This window comes from Nerophis lumbriciformis, linkage group LG05 (genome assembly GCF_033978685.3).
Source record: "Nerophis lumbriciformis linkage group LG05, RoL_Nlum_v2.1, whole genome shotgun sequence".
Taxonomy (NCBI): domain Eukaryota; kingdom Metazoa; phylum Chordata; class Actinopteri; order Syngnathiformes; family Syngnathidae; genus Nerophis; species Nerophis lumbriciformis.
In genome coordinates, this window is record NC_084552.2 from 50855585 (window position 1) to 50876342 (window position 20758).

Consider the following 20758-nt stretch of genomic DNA (forward strand, 5'->3'; position numbering starts at 1 on the left):
CCATGGCTGAAAACTCGCTCCACTGGAGCACTGGAGGCAGGCACTGCCAAGACTCTCATGGCCACTCGGAACAGTGAAGGAAGAGTCTTCATGTTCAATGCCCAGAACAAAAGGGGGGAGAGAGGTTTTTTGGGTGGTGCACTACTTGTAAGTGTATCTTGTGTTTTTTATGTTGATTTAATAAAAATAAAAAAAATAAAAAAAATTATTGTGCGGCCCGATACCAATCGATCCACGGACCAGTACCGGGACCACTGAGTGGTTGGGGACCACTGAGGTAAACAACCAACAGTATGTCAGAAAGCTAGCTAAAATATTCATAATATAGTATACATTTTAACTGACCTTTATTTTACTATTTTTGTCTTTTTTTTTTTTAGGTGGCTAAAATACGCGGTGCTGCTGACCGCTGTCTAACGTTACGTGTGATATATTGACTAACGTAACCCTGCTTAAAAAAACCACTGAACAAAAAGTATGAATAAGGTAGTGAACTGCAACAGATTCCCGTGTTTGCAATAACGTTATAACGTTAGCAGTGAGTTTACAGCCTCACTGATTTAACTACACAGCAAATAAAAGTCAAGTTACTTAGCCAATAAACGTTATCTTACATTCAAAACTTACCGTTCTTTGTGCAACTTCAAATGCCGGACGAAGTTGGAAGTTGTTGCCTCTCCATCAGTAATTTTCGAACCGCATGTGTTGCATACTGCAAACCGTTTTGTGTTGACCACCTCGTAATTTTTATACCCAAACAAAATTATTTTAGGTATCATTTTTTGTTCACTGGCGTGTGGTTTGGACATGTCTTCTTCGTTGGTTGTCCTGCAATTTGATTGGATGAATGCTGTGCGATGAAAACAAAGTAGATCTAATTTGATTGGCTGTTGTACTGAGACCACACCAGCTGACACACGCAACGCTGATAGACAAGTACACAATGAAAAATACGGAGCGCTCCCGAATAACTTTTTCATCTTTGGGTTTTGGGGAAAGTAGCAAGTCATGTCAATTCAAAAGGCTCAAGTCCAAGTGAAGTCACAAGTCATTGATGTTAAAGTCTAAGTCGAGTTGCAAGTCTTTTTACATTTTGTCAAGTCGAGTCTAAAGTCATCAAATTCATGACTCGAGTCTGACTCGAGTCCAAGTCATGTGACTCGAGTCCACACCTCTGCCATTTAGTCCGAAGTTGTATTTACTAATTGGTAAATTAATATTTTTTTTGTCGCCCTCTGGTGGCAACTGTACAGCGGAAAGAACACGAAACAAGAACACAATTTCATTGAATTTTAGTAAATAAATTGTTAAGTAAAAAAAACAAACTCAAAGTTGTCTGGCTCAGGGTGGAGGACAGAGTAAAACAACTTGCACTGAGCCTAGCCTATAAAATTCGCTACACCTCCCTGATACCGAAGTACATGTCAAACTACTTCGTCATAAAATGACTGTACTATGCTGATAGTATATATTTGTACCATGAATTGATTTACGTGGACCCCGACTTAAACAAGTCGAAAAACTTATTCGGGTGTTACCATTTAGTGGTCAATTGTACGGAATATGTACTGTACTGTGCAATCTACTAATAAAAGTTTCAATCAATCAATCAATCAATCCATAACGTAAATGACCGCCATAACCACAACACCAGGGGGGAGCTCCACAAACCACGTTAAACCCAGATTCCGATCTAACAAAGGTCTTAACTCATTCTCCTTCTATGCCACATCAATATGGAATGCACTCCCAACAGGTGTAAAAGAAAGTGCATATCTCTATCCTCCTTCAAAACCTCACTAAAACAACACCTCCAGGCAACTACAACCCTAAACTAACACCCTCCCCCTTCCACATCCCACCTCCCCAAATTGTAATTAATCAAATGTAAATACTCAAGTGTATATACTTGTTCTTATGCTTTCTGAGCTCACTATGTTCACTGCTCGCTGTACATATCCTACCAAGTCAGACCTACACTGTTTCAATGTCCATTTCTCACATGATGCAATTGTTGATGACTGAAATATGCTGATAGCAACCTAACCTAACCCCCCCCGCCCCCCCGCCATCCCACCACCCGGATTGTAAATAATGTAAATAATTCAATGTATATACTCTGATTAACTTGTGTGATGACTGTATTATGCTGATAGTATATATTTACACCATAAATTGATTAACGTGGACCCCAACTTAAAGAAGTTGAAAAACTTATACGGGTGTTACCATTTAGTGGTCAATTGTACGGAATATGTACTGTACTGTGCAATCTACTAATAAAAGTCTCAATCAATCAATCAAAAAAAACCTGCATGCTAAGTAGAACATTGGCTTTTTTATTTTATTCCATACAATTAGTCATGTTTGGCACCCTACTTGAGGCAAAAATAGTTACAAAAAAACATTTCAGCTTTCTGCAACTCAGCAGTTAAATGTTTATCTTTAACTGGGCTTTTAGGGAGAACTAGAACGTCCTCATTGGACATTTAGAGTGTAAAGCCTGGGATATGCTGCTGCGTCGAGGCCAAAGCATACAATAAATCGGTTTGCTCCTCCTGCAAAGCTGGTTGTGCACATTGTAAAGAATGTATTTGCTTGTCTTGTACTAGATGACTTCCTGGGTGAACAGTGTACGACTCATTCAGAGCGGGTCCAGCCCACTTTCTGATTTCAGATCAACATTTACATTAAAAGTGACTTGAAATACAATGATTAGTCTCAGCTCCAATTACACTCTCGGATTCTCTTTATTTGCCATTGTTCTGTCACCACCAAGGAAGCTAAAAAGCTAATAAAATGGTTCAACAAGCAATAGTTTCAGAGAATTGCACATCACGCGTTAAACCCAGACAAAGAGTTATAAAAAATGGTGTTAAAGGGGAAGGCGCAGTGATTCAAGCATAATCCAGGCTTTACTCATTAAAGACTGTTGTAGTACACTGAGTGGAATAGCCACTAGATGCTACAAGCTAGTGCACTTAGAATAGCCACTTGACACATTCATCTACTTGCTAGCCCGCTTCCAGACAGGCCAGGACATCCGTCAGTCGCTAAAGGACGACTCGCTATCCGAAGTGTTGGCATCCGCTTCCTGCTCTTCCAGGTTCTTTCCCCCTCCGTCGGGCACTGGGGCATCTGGCTTATCCAACAAGTCTGGGTCCAAACCTTCTAGGGTCATTTTATTCCTGATGGCCATCACTGGAACTCCCTGCCGACAGCAGCACATCAATGAAAACACACAACAAGGTATTTATTGTCCTCTGATAGAAGGCACTCACCACTTGAACCATCTTCAGATATCTGGCATAGCGAGGATCCTTGGCGACCGTCATAACGTTCACCTCTTTTGTCACATCCTCAGGAGCGCTGTGAGGAGCCTACAACAAGGAAGACGGAAACTGGATCAAGGAGATGTACACATTACAGGGTTTTTGCAGGTATCAGCAAATCTAATGTAATGCTTTTTAATGGCACTTACCGTATTTTTCGGACTATAAGGCGCACTTAAAATCCTTTCATTTTCTCAAAACTCGACAGTGCGCTTAATGTACGGTATAATTCCGGTTGTGCTTACTGACCTCGAAGCTACTTTATTTGGTACATGGTGTAATGATAAGTGTGACCAGTAGATGGCAGTCATACATAAGAGATACATGTAGACTGCAATATGATGGCAGTAAATAACACCAAAATTCTACATTCTCAATGTTCCATTGAGAATGTAGAACATTACATACGGCGCTCAAAAATCTGTCAAAATGTTTTTAGTACGACTTCGGTAAGCTATGAAGCTGCACCGCTTGATGGATTGCCGGCGCATTAAACATACGAGTATTATGTTGGAGTGGTTCATTTAGCCTAGTAATGTGTATTTATAAGTGGTTGATTTATATAGGCTAGTAAGGTAAAGTTTTGTACCTGACAAGTTTCGGCTATCTTGCTTCTGCAGCCTTCATCAGAGGCATCACGTGACACCTCTGATGAAGGCTGCAGAAGCAAGGTAGCCGAAACTTGTCAGGTACAAAACTGTACATTACTAGCCTATATAAATCAACCACTTATATACATATGAGTATTATTATGGTGTGTCTATAAGGAGCGCAAAATGGCACCTATTACCAGACATATTAACTGGCGTTTTGTTTCGCAATATTATGCAAAACCAATTTTTCTTACCTTCTGGTGCCTGCTGATCTGTATTTGGGATCTGCATAAGTCCTGAAAATGTGCGCGCGTCCGCCATTGTAGTCTGTGCCGAAGCCGTAGTCATAAGCTTCTTCTTTTTCTCTATCTTCTTATGTGCCATTCATCTTCCGCTGTTGCCGTTTCTAATTTAAAGTAGTGTAAAGTTCTTACTTAGATCTGTCAGTAGACTAGCTATCAAAGCGCTAAAAACTGTAGTGGGTGTACATAATTCACCCACGGAACTTTAGTTATCAGAGGGTTCCGGTCGTACGTTTTTTTACGGGACACATTTCCTGCGTTGATGTTGCATTATATTGAGCCACGGATGAGAAGATGCTGCTCCGTTATTGATTTAAGTAAAGTCTGAATATCATTAAAACAGTTAGCTCCATCTTTTGACCCTTCCTCGACTCCTGTCCTTGCACGCTACACGGCTACAACAAAGATGACGGGGAGAAGACGCTGTCGAAGGTGAGCCACGTAAATAAGACCGCCCACAAAACGGCGCATCCCGAAGAGACGCTCAGAAAGCGACTTGAAAATAGTCTGTAAAACATAACCTATGCAACACTTTCACCAAAGAACCACCATTACATGTTATGTGGACCACAAGATAGTGTTTTAAATTTAGAAAAAAATCATAATATGACCCCTTTAATGTGCCTTATAATCCGGTGTGCCTTTTGTGTGGAAAAAAGACCTAAATAGACCCGCTCATCGGCAGTGCAGCCCTATGGTCCAAAAAATACGGTAAATTAAATCCCCATGTCCTCCTGCATATAGTTATTATATATAGTCAAGCGCTTACAACTGTCTGTATAGTCAAAATTGTAAGCATTTAACAATGGTAATATTGAACAGTTAACTGTTACTTTCTGGTGAATTAGAATTGGCTCACAAAACTGTTTCATCTAAAAAAAAAATTTTTTTTTCCTGTACTGGTAGTTGTCTGTCTATCTGTGTTGGCCCTGCGATGAGGTGGCGACTTGTCCAGGGTGTAGCCCGCCTTCCGTCCGAATGCAGCTGAGATAGGCTCCAGCACCCCCCGCGACCCCAAAAGGGACAAGCGGTAGAAAATGGATGGATGGATGGTAGCAGCAGCTGCCAGCTGTGGTAGCGTCGTAGCAACAGCAGAAGTTGCTTTGTTGGTCCCGCCAAAGAATTGTGGCACCATTAACTGCTGCCTGCCTTTAAACGCTGCCTACCTTTAAACGCCGACTTGTGATTAGCTAATAGCATGTTTATTCTTAATGCCTCTGGACATGGAGTTGAGGTTCATGCTTTTAATGCCATTTAAGGCCTTAATTTTCGCAAAACACATTTAATAACGTTTAATGCTTTTTATTAACCCGCGGAAACCCCGCATTTGTACAAAACTGTTTGTACCTCTGGAGGTGGAAGCATCACAGCTGGTGGACCATCCGTCTGACTGGGAGCACTGGTTCCGTTGGTCTGGACAGGTTGGGAATGTCCCACTGCATCTATGGTGACGTCCTCCAGGCCAGGGATGGAGGACAGCTGCTCAAGAGCGTGAAAATATTCAATCAGAGAGGAGTTGATGGCTACAAAGAAAAAAAACAAGAACCAACCTTGGCCTCCAAAATGCACAGTGTGGTTTCTATCTGCTGGATGCGCAGGGAAATGTTGGCAAGTTTCTGTGGCAAAAGTTCAACATGTGAGCTGACAAATGTGACCCGGAGCAGGTGAGTAGAATACAAACCTCCTCACACACTGTAGAGAAGTTGTTGAGGAAGCGAACAGTGTGAACGATGAATTGGTTGAGAAAAGCAACAATTCTTCTCTGCTGAATGGCAGGAACCTGCAGGGAATGGAGACACATGTAGATCACACACTAGCCAACACTTACAATGAATTGATTAACGTGAACCCCGACTTAAACAAGTTGAAAAACTTAGTCGGGTGTATATACTTGTTCTTATGCTTTCTGAGCTCACTATGTTCACTGCTCGCTGTGCATATCCTACCAAGTCAGACCTACACTGTTTCATTGTCCATTTCTCAGATGATATAATTGTTGATGACTGAAGTGCTGATATCACCCCCCTCCACATCCAACCCCCCGGATTGTAAATAATTCAATGTATATACTCTGATGATTAACTTGTGTGATGACTGTATTATACTGATAGTATATATTTGTACCATGAATTGATTAACGTGGACCCCGACTTAAACAAGTTGAAAAACTTATTCGGGTGTTACCATTTAGTGGTCAATTGAACGGAATATGTACTGTGCTGTACAATCTACTAATACAAGTTTCAATCAATCAATCAATCAATAGAATGCTTAGTTACTGCTGACAATGTACAAGTACAGCCTAGCAATAGCATCTCAGATTTGCCCTGCTAGCTGTTTACATTTATTTCCCGGCTAAGCTAACATGCTAACTGGACGCCAACCTTGGTTAAATCAACTCCAGAGCCCACAATCGGAAGTCCGTCCTCGTCCATAGCTCTTCTTTAATCCCGACAAGCCACAGACTTAAATGCAACGTATTTAATGCTACATACAGTACGAAGGGGGGCAAATAACTGTACACTGGTGACTCTTTCATGTGACTCGAGGCTGTATTATCGCGTGACTTGTGACGTCCGTCGCGAGAGGACGAGATTTCTTTATTTATGACGTCACGCAAGGGCTGTGAATAACATCCGGTATTGCCGGGAGAACTCGCGGAACGAAGCGAGCTACTTCTCAAAATGTACTCTTAAATGTGTACATTTCAAGAAAGAGAAGTGTTCGTCTTGTGTTATCAAGGCATATACAATGGACGTTGTGGACTTGTGACTCGAAATGATAAGACTCTTGTTTTGAAAAGCGGAAGCGTAGGAGAGAGACTTTGAGGAAATCGACGCTTGCGTAGGGATAACGCATGCTAACCAGTAATATTCAACAATATATTTTAATGTTATTCTATTAGGACAAAGGAAAATATTTTACGAATCATTGGACATTCTTCAAAATCAAGTGGGGAAAATGAACAGTATGTATTTGAGTAATCTCGTTGTCGTTGAAAATACATTGTAAATGTTAGCTGAACAGTCAATCAGACTGTTGCATTTGTGTTTTATGCATGCAAAGGCTTATTTAACTACTGATACGAATGATTCTGAGTGATTATTTGGTTGGAACATAAACAAAGTGAAATATTTAGTTTTAAATCAGGATTGTTTAAAGTTTATATTGCATTTAAACTTCTGCAGACCTTGAATACATCTGCATAACTACATGCACCATATACACACAATAAAATGTAACATTGGTATTTTGGTAAAGGCAGAGTTTAGTTTTGGATTTGATAACGTTGTGCATGTGTGACCTTTGACCTCATACTGTGTGTTTCAGATTCTGGCTTGCCTCTCTCGCTGCTCCACCTCCTGGTCCCGCCGCTGCAGCTCCGCTCTGCTGCAATGTGGCAACTTGCAAAACAGAAAGATGTGATGAATTACCATAAACTCCAAGAGTTTGTGTCCATGCTGACTGAGGCAATGCCTGGACTGATGAACCACAAACAGGCGGCCCAGCTTATTCTGGGTCTCAGAGCCCGTGTATGTTTTTTCCAACAATTAAAAAATGATCGCCATAAATACCTTTTTTTTTTTTAAAACCTCCCTTCCATTGCAGTTGATCCTGGAGCTGTGCAAAGGTTCTGTCCGAGGTTCTGTTGACTTGCAAACAGTCCAGACGCATTTAGAAAAACTCCCGCTACAATCAAATGTAAGTTGATTGAAGACGTCATTAACTTCTTGTTTGAAAATCTGTTCTAATGATGTGAGTATTATAAACGTATTGTAGCACAGCGATGCAGAGGTGAAAGCAGCAGAGTCCACATTCGTCGCCCTGGTTCAGAGCCTCCTTAAAGATCCAGCTGAGCGAGCGTACTTCTTCCAGGAGGTCTTCCCTATGGAGTACGGACCAAAGTATGACGCTGCTCTTCATGTGTTGCTATGGGAGCTGCTCTCCAAGCTGGAGAAGCTGCTTCCAATACCAGACCTCAAACAGGTAATACATCCACTATTCTTGACATTTCATATTTCGGCTAAATTAACCTTGAAATGGGTTTGATTCCAGACTACAGACTGGTTGGGCTCAACTTCTGTCTTATTGGATGAATGTGTCCAGTCCACGACAGAAGAACTGAGCTTGATCTTTGAGCACTGTAGGACTTCTGCACTACTTAAAATGGCAGGTAAGTACACTTCAGAATGTTGATCCAGCTATTTAAAAAAAATAATGCACTGATCTTGCACTGATTTAGTTTTTTTTGCAACATGGAAGCTCTTTATATAAATGCACTGCAAGCTTGAACCACAATAATAAATATAGTGTTGCGTCACTATAGTAAAACCACCGTTTAATTGGCATACAAATAAAAAGAAGTTAGCCATTGTATAATATAGCTAACATAATAAAATTCTACTCACTTTGTGACGATGCTTCTCTGTTCTTTTCCATGCAAGTTATTAGCCATAATGCTTTTAGCTACACTAGTATTCAATGAAACAAACAAAATTCATTGTTGTCGTTTTTCCAGACAGCACCTCCACCACTCTTGGCAGCTGCATCATATCCGCTCTATCAATCCCGCCCTCCGACAAAGCGAACATCTCAGTCGGGCCTGAGTTAGTCCACAACTACGCAAACATCGTTGGGGCCGACCAGTACAGCGTGGTGACGGTCTTCACAGAGGTGGACGTCGGGGTGTTGGACGTACCGACCGAAGTTCAGACGGGTTTCTACGAGGAAGAAGTGGCACCCGTCAATGCTGAGGAGTCCGCAGCAGAGACCGTGGACGTCGCCACAGCCCTGGAGACTCTGGAAATGGAGAGTCTGGAAAACGATGAAGGTGCCTTTGAAGATCAAGAAAGGAATGTTCTGGATGAGGCGAAAGATGATGTCCAAGCTGGCGATGTGAGATATTGCACTGAAGTGAAGGAGGCTGCTGTTGAAGATGAAATGACACACTCCTCCGCTGAACTTCCTCCTGACTCATCTGACTGGAAGAGGTAGTACTTTGAAAGGAATACAGTGGAACCTTGTTTTTTTATGCCCTACTTTTCGTATGATTCAGTTATGAAATGTTTTGCCAAGATTTTGCCGTTGGTTTTGTATATCGTCTCGTGTATCGCACAACCAAACATAGCACGTAAGAAACTGGTCCGTTTACCCGCATACCATTCGACTAAAACGAGTGCATAAACCAAAAAATCCTATGCAATAGTGATCCCATTTCTGTGCTTTAATAATCTACCATGGGGCCAAAGAAAGTTGCAGATGCCAGCACTTTGATAAAGATGGTGAGAAGTACTATTAAATTCAAGAAAAAAACTCACAGCAAAGTATGCTGGTGGCATCTGTGATGGGAATGGTTACCTTTCACATTTGAACCGATACCGTACCGATTCTTGGGAATCGATACAGGTACTCAATTATACCAATTGTTGGTACTTTTGTGTGTGCTAATGTGGTAATAAATGTTATTTGTTTATCAAAAAAAATTGTTTATTCCACATTGAACACTGAGCTAATATTGATAACGATGCATATTGTTTTTTTTGTTTTTTTTTACACCTCTCAATCTCATTTGCAAGTATTCATTTAATTCAGTTTGTCCTTTGTGTGTTGCGATAAGTGTGTTCCATTAAATTGAATGGGGCTGCAGGTATGGATTATTTTAGTAATCCAGTAATTTACCCATTAGTTTGTTTGATTAACTAAATCATTGGATAAAATACACCTTTTTTTTGTAAAATGTTTATTAAAGAGTTAATCAAAGCAACAGAAGGTTATATCTGATCAAATAAATCGATTTAGTCGATTAATTGTTGCAGCCCTAAAGTTGAATGAGCCAGACTTGTCTTTTGTTGAGCCCTACAAAGTGTTTATGCTGTCAAGTATTGTACTTTTTACACAGAAGCTGTTTGATTGTAATGTACATCTTACTTGTAGTTTTGATTACCAAATTCGGAGATGTTGAAATTGCCTTGTAAAATCCGTAATGCTAATCAGTAGCATGTATAGGGCATATCTAAAGTAAATTAGCATAGCGCTATAGCATTTTGGAAAATGTGCGCCTTCCTTCGGAGCCTTTCTACCTGTCATGCTTGCTTTGATGGCTTGGAGAAAATGCAACACGACCTAGAGGCAGTCTGTTATGAGTACGCCTGTTGGTCCGCCAAGTACTTCAGCCGGTGCCAGACGTGATGTCATGTGTGACAAACGTATGGAAATATGGTACAGTTTGATTTCACGTAAATCGGTACGTGGTAGTACCACCAGGTATCAGTCGGTACTTATGAAAGTACTGAATTCGGTACCCATCCATAGTATGTGTTGCTCTCCCTTCCTCCCTTTCTGTTCATTGCCGTCTTTGCCATCAAGAGTCTTCAATTAAAGTGATGTGAATTTTTTGTTTATCTATTTTAGTCATCATTTCAGTGTAAAATTATAATTACTCTCTATAAAAAGTGTTTTTTGTTGACTTTTTCGGTGTCCAGAACGGAATCATTAGATTTACATGATTACTTATGGGAAAATTGCTTTTGTTTTTGCCTGATATTTAGGAACAACGTATTGATAAAAAACTGGGATATCACTGTGCTGCAAAAATTATTTGCTGTAATGTTTCTAAAAATGTTCTTTTTTCTTTCTCCCACAGCATCCAAGCTGGCCAAGGAGCCACCTCGTGCGTAATCGCCGTCAAAGGAAGCGACAAAGGTATAATGATGAGGGAATTACACTTAAATGCTCTTTATCATGGCTCTTTATCACAGTCTGGAGATCAGGGTTCACTAAAACATCTCCTTGTGTGGACTTGACATGTTAGGCTAATTGAAGGCTATAGATAGTAGGCCTGCCCTGGGCTGATGATACGTTTTGTTGGGCGATATATTGTCCAACAAATTATTGTTAATAAACAATATTATTGTCAGCATTTTTTGATACTAAATTAAGCACTAACTGTTAGAGGGCCAATAACTTTGAATTATCCTAAATAAATAAACGATACAAATAACTTTGACCCTCAATCTCTTAGAAAAACAGCACTTTAATATTGAACATTTTTAAGTGCAGTTTTTTTTTTTTTTACCATGCAGTGCTTCTCTCTGTCCATGCATCTTGTGTGTGTAAGTTAGCATTCCCTCCTCCACCCACCGAGACAAAGGTTGTGAATGACTGACAAGAGGATTTACGTCGTTCATTTCATGATTCTGCTTATGAATAAACGTTTTCAGGTGCTGAGAGCGATGCACAGAGTGAACCCTCTTGCACCTTGATTGAAAGCGAGAGACGAAGAAAACAAACACACACAGATATGGCAATTAATCAATGACTGCAAAGTCCATCCATCCATCCATTTTTTACCGCTTGTCCCTCCGGGGTGGCTGGAGCATATCCTAGCTGCATTCGGGCGAAAGGCGGGGTACACCCTGGACAAGTTGTCACCTCATCGCAGGGCCAACACAGCAAAGTTACCAAGTTAATTTTTATTTATCGTTCGATGAATGGATTGATTGAATATAGGCCCAGACTTACGTCCGTAGGTAGAAAATCCTTCTTTGTCTATATACATATACGCACTGTGACAGCGTTAATCCCGCCTTTCACCTAAAGTCAGCTGGGATAGGATCCAGCTCACCTGTGACTCTAAGGACAACTGTTATTGAAAATGTTATTAAACATAAACTAGCCTTTCACTTATTTGACCTGCAGGACATTCCGATGAGATGACCTCCATTATCTTCACATGCTCGCAGTGTCCCTTCCACCAATCAGAAGACAACAGTCCTCCCCACTTCCATATGCAGAGTGTTGACACTGAGGAATACCGCAAGCTCTCAGGAACCAACTTGACTCCAACTCCCTCAGACACAGATGAGATTTTTACATCCATTAAACTTTTTCCACAAGGAGGCGCAGAGCAGCTTGAAAGTGCCGGTAAAGACGAGTCTGTGACTTCCGCTCAGGCTCCAAGCAGACTGACGTGCGAGACGTGCGGCAGAACCTTCACGCGTACATCTGACGTCAGGCGACACCAGCTTACCCACACGGGCGAGCGGCCCTTCCGCTGCTCGCAGTGCGACCGCACCTTCCAGCACTCGTGGGATCTGGCCAAGCACCAGAGCAAGTCGCACGCCGCCGCGGTCTCCTTCACCTGCCCGCCGTGCCGCACCACCTTCGCCAACCTGCGCGCGCTGACCGCCCACCACAAGAGGTGCCATTCAGGCGAGAGCCGCCTTCCGCACATCTGCTCCATCTGCAGCCGCAGCTTCGCCTCCACCGCCGAGCTTCTGGAGCACAGGACGTCACACGTGGCCCCCAAGCGCTACGTCTGCCCGCAGTGTGGCGAGTGGTTCGACTCGCTTCTGGCGCGCTCTCTACACCGGCAGACGCATCTGGTCAAGCACCATTTCAAGTGCCCGCACTGCGAGAAGACATACACGCGACGGTCGGACGTAAAGAGGCACCTGTCCACGCACACGGGGGAGCGTCCTCACAAGTGCGGCCAGTGCGGCAAACAGTTCTCGCTGCACTTCATGCTGGTGAAGCACCTCCGTATCCACACGGGCGAGCGGCCGTTCCCGTGCTCGCACTGCTCCAAGAGGTTCACCCTGGCATCCGTGCTGACCCGACATGAGAGGATGCACACGGGGGAGAAGCCCTTCCTGTGTTCCCAGTGCGGGAAGGCCTTCTTGTCCCAAGGGGAGCTCTCCAAACATCACAGGTCGCACGTGGAGGACAAGCCCTATGCCTGCTCGCAATGCGGCAAACGCTTCAAGAGCAAGAAGACCCAGCAGGAGCACGTGGTCTCTCACACCGGCATCCGCCCATACCCCTGCACCTACTGCGGCAAGGGCTTCGCCAAACCCTACGCGCTGACCCGACACCACCTCATGCACACGGGAGAGAGACCCTTTCCTTGCAGCTACTGCGACAAGACCTTCCTCACCCTCAGCGAGGCTCAGCTGCATCAACGCGTCCACACGGGCGAGAAGCCGTACGCCTGCGGCACCTGCCCGCTCAAGTTCAAGAGCTCGTCGGAGCTGGCGTGGCACAAGCGCAGCCACGCGGGTATGAAGCGGCTGAGGCCAAAGTGCGGGACGTGTAAGAAGAGCTTCTCGTCCAAGGCCAAACTCAATAAACACATGGAGACGCACGGCGAAGAACTAACGGCTGAATGAGCACATACTCAATCAATGCTCAGGCTTTGTTCACACTGCAGGTCAATTACGATTTTGAAAGTAGGGCTGCACGATTAATTGAAATCGATTCGACATCGAGGTTTTAATAAGTGCGGTAAATAATCGCAAGAGACTGAGGTTTTTTTTTTCATCCGCCGTCGCCAGCTTTTGGGTGACAGACATGTTCGCCAATCAGAATTGCTGAGCCTTGGGTTTGTTCATCTCTCGCTTCAAAAAGGAAGAAAGTCGTCTTACTTTGTGCATCGATCTTAGCTCCTGAGCACATTTATTTAACAGTGGAATCAACTGTACAGAGTGACCCCTCCTTTCACTCATTCACAATCTTTGTCTCGGCGGAGCCAGAGACTAGAGCGGGACGCTGCCGCCAACACACACACACACACAGTACAGAGAGCCTTGCCACGCGCCAGTGAGAAGTTTTGTGAAGTAACACAAATTAGGAGGAAAAAAATCAGATTATAAAGCCAAATGTTCCGTTGTGAGAATATTTCAGCTTCAAATCAGATGGGTGATATGAGCCCATCAACATGGACGAACGAGCAAAAATGCCATGATCACGTGATAGCAATAAACAAAAAGGCAACATCCGACCTAATTTTTCCTACTAGGTTAAATTTTTTCTTATGGGAAATTAGTCCTTTTTTTTTTTTTTTTTTTTAATTTAGGATAAGAAATGTATTTACCTTCCAATTACAATACAATGGTAAACAATTCTACAGTAATGAGAAATAAAAGTTGATGTGGGCTCTGTACCGAGGATGTCGTTGTGGCTTGTGCAGCCCTTTGAGACACTTGTGATTTAGGGCTATATAAATAAACATTGATTGATTAATTGATATCCTTTTAAATGAATATTTGCATTAATAATAATAAGCGATAGAAAATGGATGGATGGATGGATTACATTACATTACATTATAAAAACTGTATAGTTTTTGTGAATTATTTCTTCAGTTAAAGGGCATGATGTAGACAAAAGCTCTGAGTGCATGAACCCAAATATTTTTTGAAGTACATTATTGCATATTGTTGAGACAAGAATATGTTGATTGACAGTCTAAAAGTCACACGTCTTCCTTCACTCGTTATTTCCGCAGTTTTATGAATTTTTATGCATGAAATATAAAATTTGCAAATAGAATCGCAATTGCAATTTTGGAGAGAGAAATCGCAATTTCTTTTTTCTCAAAATCGTGCAGCCCGGGTAAAAAGTTAAATTCAACTTTTTTCAAGTCTGACTCAGGTTTCTTTTGTATGTGGATCAAACAGAGCAGGTACAATTGCAATCTGAACGATCGAGTCGCTATCATCCGACTCATACGTCATCAAAAAGCGACACACGTCATAATTATCTACCAAAATAGAACTAGTGGACGAATGAGCAGAAAACAAGCAAAAAATTTAATGTTTTAGAACTCACATCGATGTCCCAACACTTTTGCCTTTGACTGCTCACCCACACTGCCCAGGACAGACGTCGAAGCAAGTGACCCCACAAACTGCAAAAGCCAAAATTCTTGCCTTCTTCCTTCTTAATCTTTGCGAAAAAATTTAGTTAAGAAAATGTTGACTCCAGTTGCACAAAAAAAACCCCAGAGAGGACCGGCACCAATTTGAGCCGTGTTTACTATTGTAAACACACTGCAGTGTGTGTGACCTCATCAGATTTAACCAAAAATCCAAATTAGGCATCATACCCTGCAGTGTGAACATATCCTGAGACTAGTTTGATCATGTAAAATCATAGCATTCTGTTCAATTTGTAACAGGAGTCATGTCTGACCATTTAATAGATTTATTATGTGCATTTTTAAAAAAACCAAAAACAACTGCTGACATATTCACTTACTTTCTTAGCATATACCTATAATCTTGTTTTGTATTTGTGTTTTTTACACTTGTGTAGTAAATGCTAACTTGCTAAAGGAACATTCAAGTTGTCGTGATTGTGCTAACAAGTGTAAAATTTAGAAAATGCGATATTTTGTACATTTCCTCCCCGCCACCCTTTTATGTTTCAGGCCTCCTTTCTCGAAGGCAGCACACTCCGCTAACTAGTTATTTTCTGCCAGCTGCTGCAGGGGAAGAGGCTCTTAAATCAGGTAGGACATTTGTGCTGTTATCAAGAGTGCACATAAAAGGCAGCTGATATGAATTATTATGAAGAATGTTATTTCCTTCTCAGGCCTCTGGTATTTGTGGATGAATTCCTTCATCTTGTCCTCTACCTAAAGGAGAAGTACCAACATGGTGGTGAGTTTTTTTTTCCAAATCCATCCTGATTCCCAAGAAAATTATTTGCTTTTCCGCTCAGAAACAAAACAGTTTAATGGTTATAACTTTATTGGGGGTATCCATTTTTGCTACCATTTGTGATTTTGGGAGGCCTAACCAAATATCTGGATGAGTGCAAGTATTTCCTGCCGCCTCTTACTTGTTAATACGCCAAAACGCCGTTTATTTATAGACTTTTTTTAACGTTTATTTATAGACTTTTTTTACGGTCACATTTATCGCTCACAGCCAGATTAGAAATCCGCCGCGCCAGGAGGGGGTGTGCACGAGCGAGCCCCGCTCATCCTTCCTCATCCGGACACCACGGCCACCTGTGCTTTGTTTGGTTGCCGTAAGGAATTTGCAACCGTTGAGTTGGAAAAGACGTCCAATCCAAACCGACAAATACGAGCGGGCGGCAGGCGGCTGTGGATGCAGATAACAGCAGCGACATCACGAGCGCCATCATCAGGATTTACGGTCTAGCCGGCGTTGGATGTGCAGGTGGCGAATTAATAACGGGTCATAAAGAAGAAGGGGGGATGAGGACTGATAGAGGAAGGAGGGAGTGTGTCAAATTAAGAGAGGGGAGTAGATAAAGCCCAAGGCGGCGTCATGAGCTCTCCACTGCGTTGCGAGTCTCACTCAGCCCGGCCGAGCCCCAACAGACACGTTCTGGACTGGAACCATGAGCAGCTAACTGCGCGCAGACTGTCCTCTCCAAGGAGCGTCAACCTCCTCACACCGCCTCCCTATCCTCGCCGTGCCTCCGCCATCCCCGGCTACCTGCTGCCCCCCTATCGAGAGCAGGAGGACCTGCAGCGTCGGCGTCTCTCCTTGCCCCCTGAGGCATCCCTGGTCATCCCTGCGCCTCCAACTGTGGACACCACCGCACCTTGCTGCCGCCCGGTGGGAGTCATGCACCTCCTCCGCCTCGGACTCCTCGCCTTCAGCTGCCTCTTTTGGGCGGCCGGTTTGGCCCTCTTCACCCTGGGGGTGTGGGCCCAAATCTCATTGGCCGACTTCATGCTGCTGAGTGCCAACCGCTACCCCAACGCACCCATCATCCTCCTGACCACAGGGGCCGCTGTGACCGTCTGGGGCTTTCTGGGTTGTCTCGGGGTGGCGGCCAACCTTCCCTACTTGCTGCGGGCTTACGGCTTCTTTCAGCTGGCCGCGCTCATCGCAGGATTGGCCGCCGGACTCAGTGGGCTCTTCTATCGGGAAGACATCGCCGGAGGATTTCGGAGCGGCCTACAGCGAGCGGTGGCCGGGTACACTGAGGACGAGGGCCGTGCCGATGCGCTAGACAGCCTACAGCGAACGCTAGAGTGCTGTGGCGCTGAAGGATGGCGCGATTGGCTCACTTCGGACTGGGCGTTTCAACACATGACCTTCCTACCCACTGAGAACGGAACCCTGGGGTCCTTGCCAGACAGCTGCTGCATGAGGCGCAAGGGTTGCAGGAACCGACCCTTGCCGGCGGACGATAACGAAGGAGTGCTCGCCGCGGGCATCCACCCCCACGGATGCTTCCGGAAAGTCTTCAGCTTGGTCAACGACAACGTCTTCCACATCGCTGCCACTGTGCTGGGATTGGCCTTCACGCAAATCGGAGGCATCGCGTTGGCGTGTTTGTTGGCCAATAGGCTAGCGCCCAGACAACATCAACGCATTGTGGCGAATTAATACAAAAAAATGAAGTTTTTTTACCTGCAGTTTTAAACCTAACACGGTGCTTCCACGGGTTGTCGTACAAGCCTCTTAATGATAATGACATTTTCCTTGGCTTTGAAAGTGCATGAAATACATGAGAAACAAAAAAATACAGTAATTGCATGTCTGACTATTTGTGACGATTGCTTGTGGTATAACTATATACATTTCTGTGTGTTGTGCTGTGAAGTTAAAAAATGTAAAAATGTTTACATCCTGTTATCCTAGCCTAGCAATACGGTTGCCTTTGTTCTACACACTTTGTCCAATCTGAACATACCCATTTTCAAATATGTTTTTAGAGCTACTGGTGTGTTTTGGGACACACTTTTTCTGTCAATTTTTACTTCCTTATTTATTTTTATATCACTCAATATGCTATCTACACACTATTAACTTGACTATTACACATTACTATTATTATTGCTTATAAGAAATGGTTACATGTTAACAGAGGAAGTTGAAAAACTATCGGATTAAAAAAGCTCTGCTACGTCTGACTTCTTTTCAGACATTGTGTAAACATGCAATGTTCTTTCATAGAACTTTGTTAGTTACAAATAAAGTACACCAGTTGTTCTCAAACTCTTTTCACCCAGTACCACGCCAGAAAAAATCATGTCTCCAAGTACCACCATATTGACCAACATTAAAATACAGTAGCATAGTAGGCCTAGTTATTCATTAAAAACCAGGCAGAGGTTTTATTTAACAAGTATATTGAATATTTTGGGCCACTGTAACATTACACACAGTTTTTGAACAGTAACACTGTGTTTGAATATAGGAAAATAAAACACTGTACTTAAGTCAATTGATTCTTTCGCCTACCTCTAGATGGAGCCCGCGTACCACCAGTGTACACAGTTTGAGAATCACTGAAGTAAACTTGCCAGACTGTCTGCTAATCTAAGATAACACACTGCTGCCTTAACTTCATATGCAATGTTTTATTTTAAAATGACAACAACTTTAATGCTCAGGCACATGATATTTTATTCACAATGTACTTGCAAGGCATTTTTTATTTTGTTAGCTCAGCTGGAGCAGGTGTGACGTGTAGCGCTATTATTGTGGAGGCCGGAAGTGTATGAACAGTTCAAGCAGAGTTGTTTTGACTGTTGTGTCTGGTTAAGACACCCCTGCTTGAACCAATCACACATTTCCAGCCTCCACAATAATAGCATCCGGCATGTGGACAAAATGAAAAATGGCTTACATAATATTTATGTATCCTACTTGAAGCGATATGCATCATTTTGCAATAAAGCATGGCTGAAAGTGTAAAAGTGTGTATTTGTCGACAATAAAAATCAATACAAAGCTCTCCCTTGTGGCAAATGATGCTATTGATTTGCAGATGAAGGTCAGCGCCTGCATATATCAAATATCCATTACACTTGAAGAAGAAAATATTGGCGTACATAAGTAATAACCTCGTCTTTACCAGCTGAGACAATGATAATTACCACAACAGCCTAGCTTTATAATTAGACCATTAAATAATCTTCATATTTAAGTTCGTTTTTCCATATAAACAATAAATTTGACTTCCTGTGTCAGCGTCTAGCTACCGAGAGGCGTTACACTGTGGCCTCTAAGCAATTCCAGGACCTAATTATGCTATTGATTAGCCTACATTTATTATGGTCTGCCTAGCAAGGCTTGCGGTTGGCTGCACTGTCCTTGTGTAACCTATTTTGGACACACAGTTCATCTTCTCATATTCCGTAAAAAAAAAAGCATGGCGGACATCTGTGCTACACTTTCAGCCTAAGTGTGCTCACAGACATCCTTAGAACCGGGCTGTCAAAATGTTTTCCATTGTGGCGCCGCATGTAGATTTAATATTTTTTGTCTTTTGTGTACATTGCATAAACCAATGCAATGTGTGTTAAATTATCAAGAGCCAATCAACCGAATCAGTTCCATTTGCTCGTTAAAGTGCTCTTCCACTTTTCAACATTAAATCAATATATAAAAATATACTGGTACTCAAAATGCTTATTGGCCCATCTCAGAAAAATGTACATCATTTTTGTGTATTAAAGTGTCGGACATGTTGTCTCACTCCGTCACATTCCTAAGTAGGAATATCAAAATATTGATTAAATGTTTAATAATCAATTGTTTTGTATGGTAGCAAAATATCATACAGTCAACCCTAGCGCTACAAAATTTGCAGCTACACTCTATCGCAGATTTTTTGGTTAAAAAAACAAAACATTCTACGTATTTTGGCTTCAAATTAAGCATTTTCAATCATAAAAGTATCAGTACTACAGAAGTATTGGCTACTAGTTAAGACCAAACCAATGCTGTTCAGTATTGTGGCCACTGATTGGCTTTGCCTCAAGCAGCATCACGATATTGGATTAAAGGAGTATAAAGGTGACCATGTGGTTGTTGATGATAATAATTGTCTAGTGCAGTGGTCCCCAACCTTTTTTGCACCACGGACCGGTTTAATGTAGGCATTATTTCCAAGGACCGGCTTTTCACTTGTGCCAGATAAATACAGCAAAAATAAGTGCATGAAAAATACAACTCACTATAACGCTGAATTAGTGGGAGCCTTGGGCTTGTTTCTTTGCAATGAGATCCCCAGCAGGTTACCATCCACCTGCTGGGCACTGCCGATGGATGACAGAATTTGGCTACAATCTGTCACATTTATATTTTATATGTTCATTAATGTGCATGGTGTCATGTCACAAAAGTTATAACAAATGGCAACTTCCTATGAGGAGTTTTAGTGTACATCTATAAACAAGCTTATTGGTGTGTCTAGTAGTGGGACAGACGAAAGTCAAGTTGGAGAAAATGCAGTCGTTAATAAATGATTTAATGTTTCTCAGCGGCCCGGTAGCAAATGTGTCACGGACCGGTACCGGTCCCCGGACCAGTGGTTGGGGACCACTGGTCTAGAGTACTCTTATAATGTTAAAAATCGAATTTAAAAGGTTGTGAAAACAGTTGTTTATGCTGTAGCTTAAAGGATATGTGGTAATAATTAATCATTTATACTTCATTTACCACGACCGAGGCAGGCATGGAACCAATTAACAGCGGAAAACGAGGGTTTACTGTAAACGTAATCGCAGCACCCTAGATGCTTTAAGTTTTAATCGTTTTAGACGTCGTGCCCCTTTTTAGCTGCATGCCTATGATAAGTGTAAGCTCGTAGGGGCAAAGACAAATCCATTGTTGTAGGTGTCACAGATACCAGGAATCTGTGCCACATACGATTGCAAAATATGCCATTCGATTGAAAAACAGACGCTAGGAATAATTTTTTCTATTTTCTTTTTTTTTTTTTTTACTAAAATATAAAATGTTGTGCATTTGATAAA

General features: G+C 42.4%; 3 protein-coding genes across 3 annotated transcripts; 2 read left to right on the plus strand and 1 right to left on the minus strand.

Moving 5' to 3' along the window:
• Positions 1 to 2318: 2318 nt before the first annotated feature.
• Positions 2319 to 6795, minus strand: washc3 (WASH complex subunit 3). Its single transcript, XM_061958908.2, has 6 exons — positions 6612 to 6795; positions 5909 to 6007; positions 5778 to 5843; positions 5575 to 5706; positions 3282 to 3380; positions 2319 to 3211 (listed from the first exon to the last, which is right to left on the minus strand). Exons 1-6 carry the CDS (start codon positions 6660 to 6662, stop codon positions 3047 to 3049), a joined length of 612 nt encoding a protein of 203 aa, XP_061814892.1. The 5' UTR covers positions 6663 to 6795; the 3' UTR covers positions 2319 to 3046.
• Positions 6796 to 6877: 82 nt separating this feature from the next.
• Positions 6878 to 15659, plus strand: LOC133606988 (uncharacterized). Its single transcript, XM_061961492.1, has 9 exons — positions 6878 to 7195; positions 7558 to 7760; positions 7837 to 7929; positions 8008 to 8214; positions 8284 to 8401; positions 8747 to 9218; positions 10871 to 10929; positions 11926 to 15517; positions 15601 to 15659. The coding sequence occupies exons 1-8, from the start codon at positions 7189 to 7191 to the stop codon at positions 13392 to 13394; spliced, it is 2628 nt and encodes an 875-aa protein (XP_061817476.1). The 5' UTR covers positions 6878 to 7188; the 3' UTR covers positions 13395 to 15517; positions 15601 to 15659.
• Positions 15660 to 15770: 111 nt separating this feature from the next.
• LOC133605667 (tetraspanin-7-like) lies at positions 15771 to 18478 on the plus strand. Its single transcript, XM_061958909.2, has one exon. It carries the CDS (start codon positions 16305 to 16307, stop codon positions 17376 to 17378), a length of 1074 nt encoding a protein of 357 aa, XP_061814893.1. The 5' UTR covers positions 15771 to 16304; the 3' UTR covers positions 17379 to 18478.
• The last annotated feature ends 2280 nt before the right edge of the window (positions 18479 to 20758 follow it).

What these genes read in the sequence shown, in the direction of transcription:
- washc3 (XM_061958908.2), bottom strand. Translation starts at nt 6,662, where the DNA reads ATGGACGAGGACGGACTTCCGATTGTGGGCTCTGGAGTTGATTTAACC. An exon ending in CTGGAGTTGATTTAACCAAG is followed by an intron (nt 6,008 to 6,611) that starts GTTGGCGTCCAG and finishes CATTCCCTGCAG; the next exon opens with GTTCCTGCCATTCAGCAGAG. An exon ending in ATCTGAAGATGGTTCAAGTG is followed by an intron (nt 3,212 to 3,281) that starts GTGAGTGCCTTC and finishes TGCTGTCGGCAG; the next exon opens with GGAGTTCCAGTGATGGCCAT.
- LOC133606988 (XM_061961492.1), top strand. An exon ending in AACTCCCGCTACAATCAAAT is followed by an intron (nt 7,930 to 8,007) that starts GTAAGTTGATTG and finishes AACGTATTGTAG; the next exon opens with CACAGCGATGCAGAGGTGAA. An exon ending in GACTCATCTGACTGGAAGAG is followed by an intron (nt 9,219 to 10,870) that starts GTAGTACTTTGA and finishes TTTCTCCCACAG; the next exon opens with CATCCAAGCTGGCCAAGGAG.
- LOC133605667 (XM_061958909.2), top strand. Translation starts at nt 16,305, where the DNA reads ATGAGCTCTCCACTGCGTTGCGAGTCTCACTCAGCCCGGCCGAGCCCC.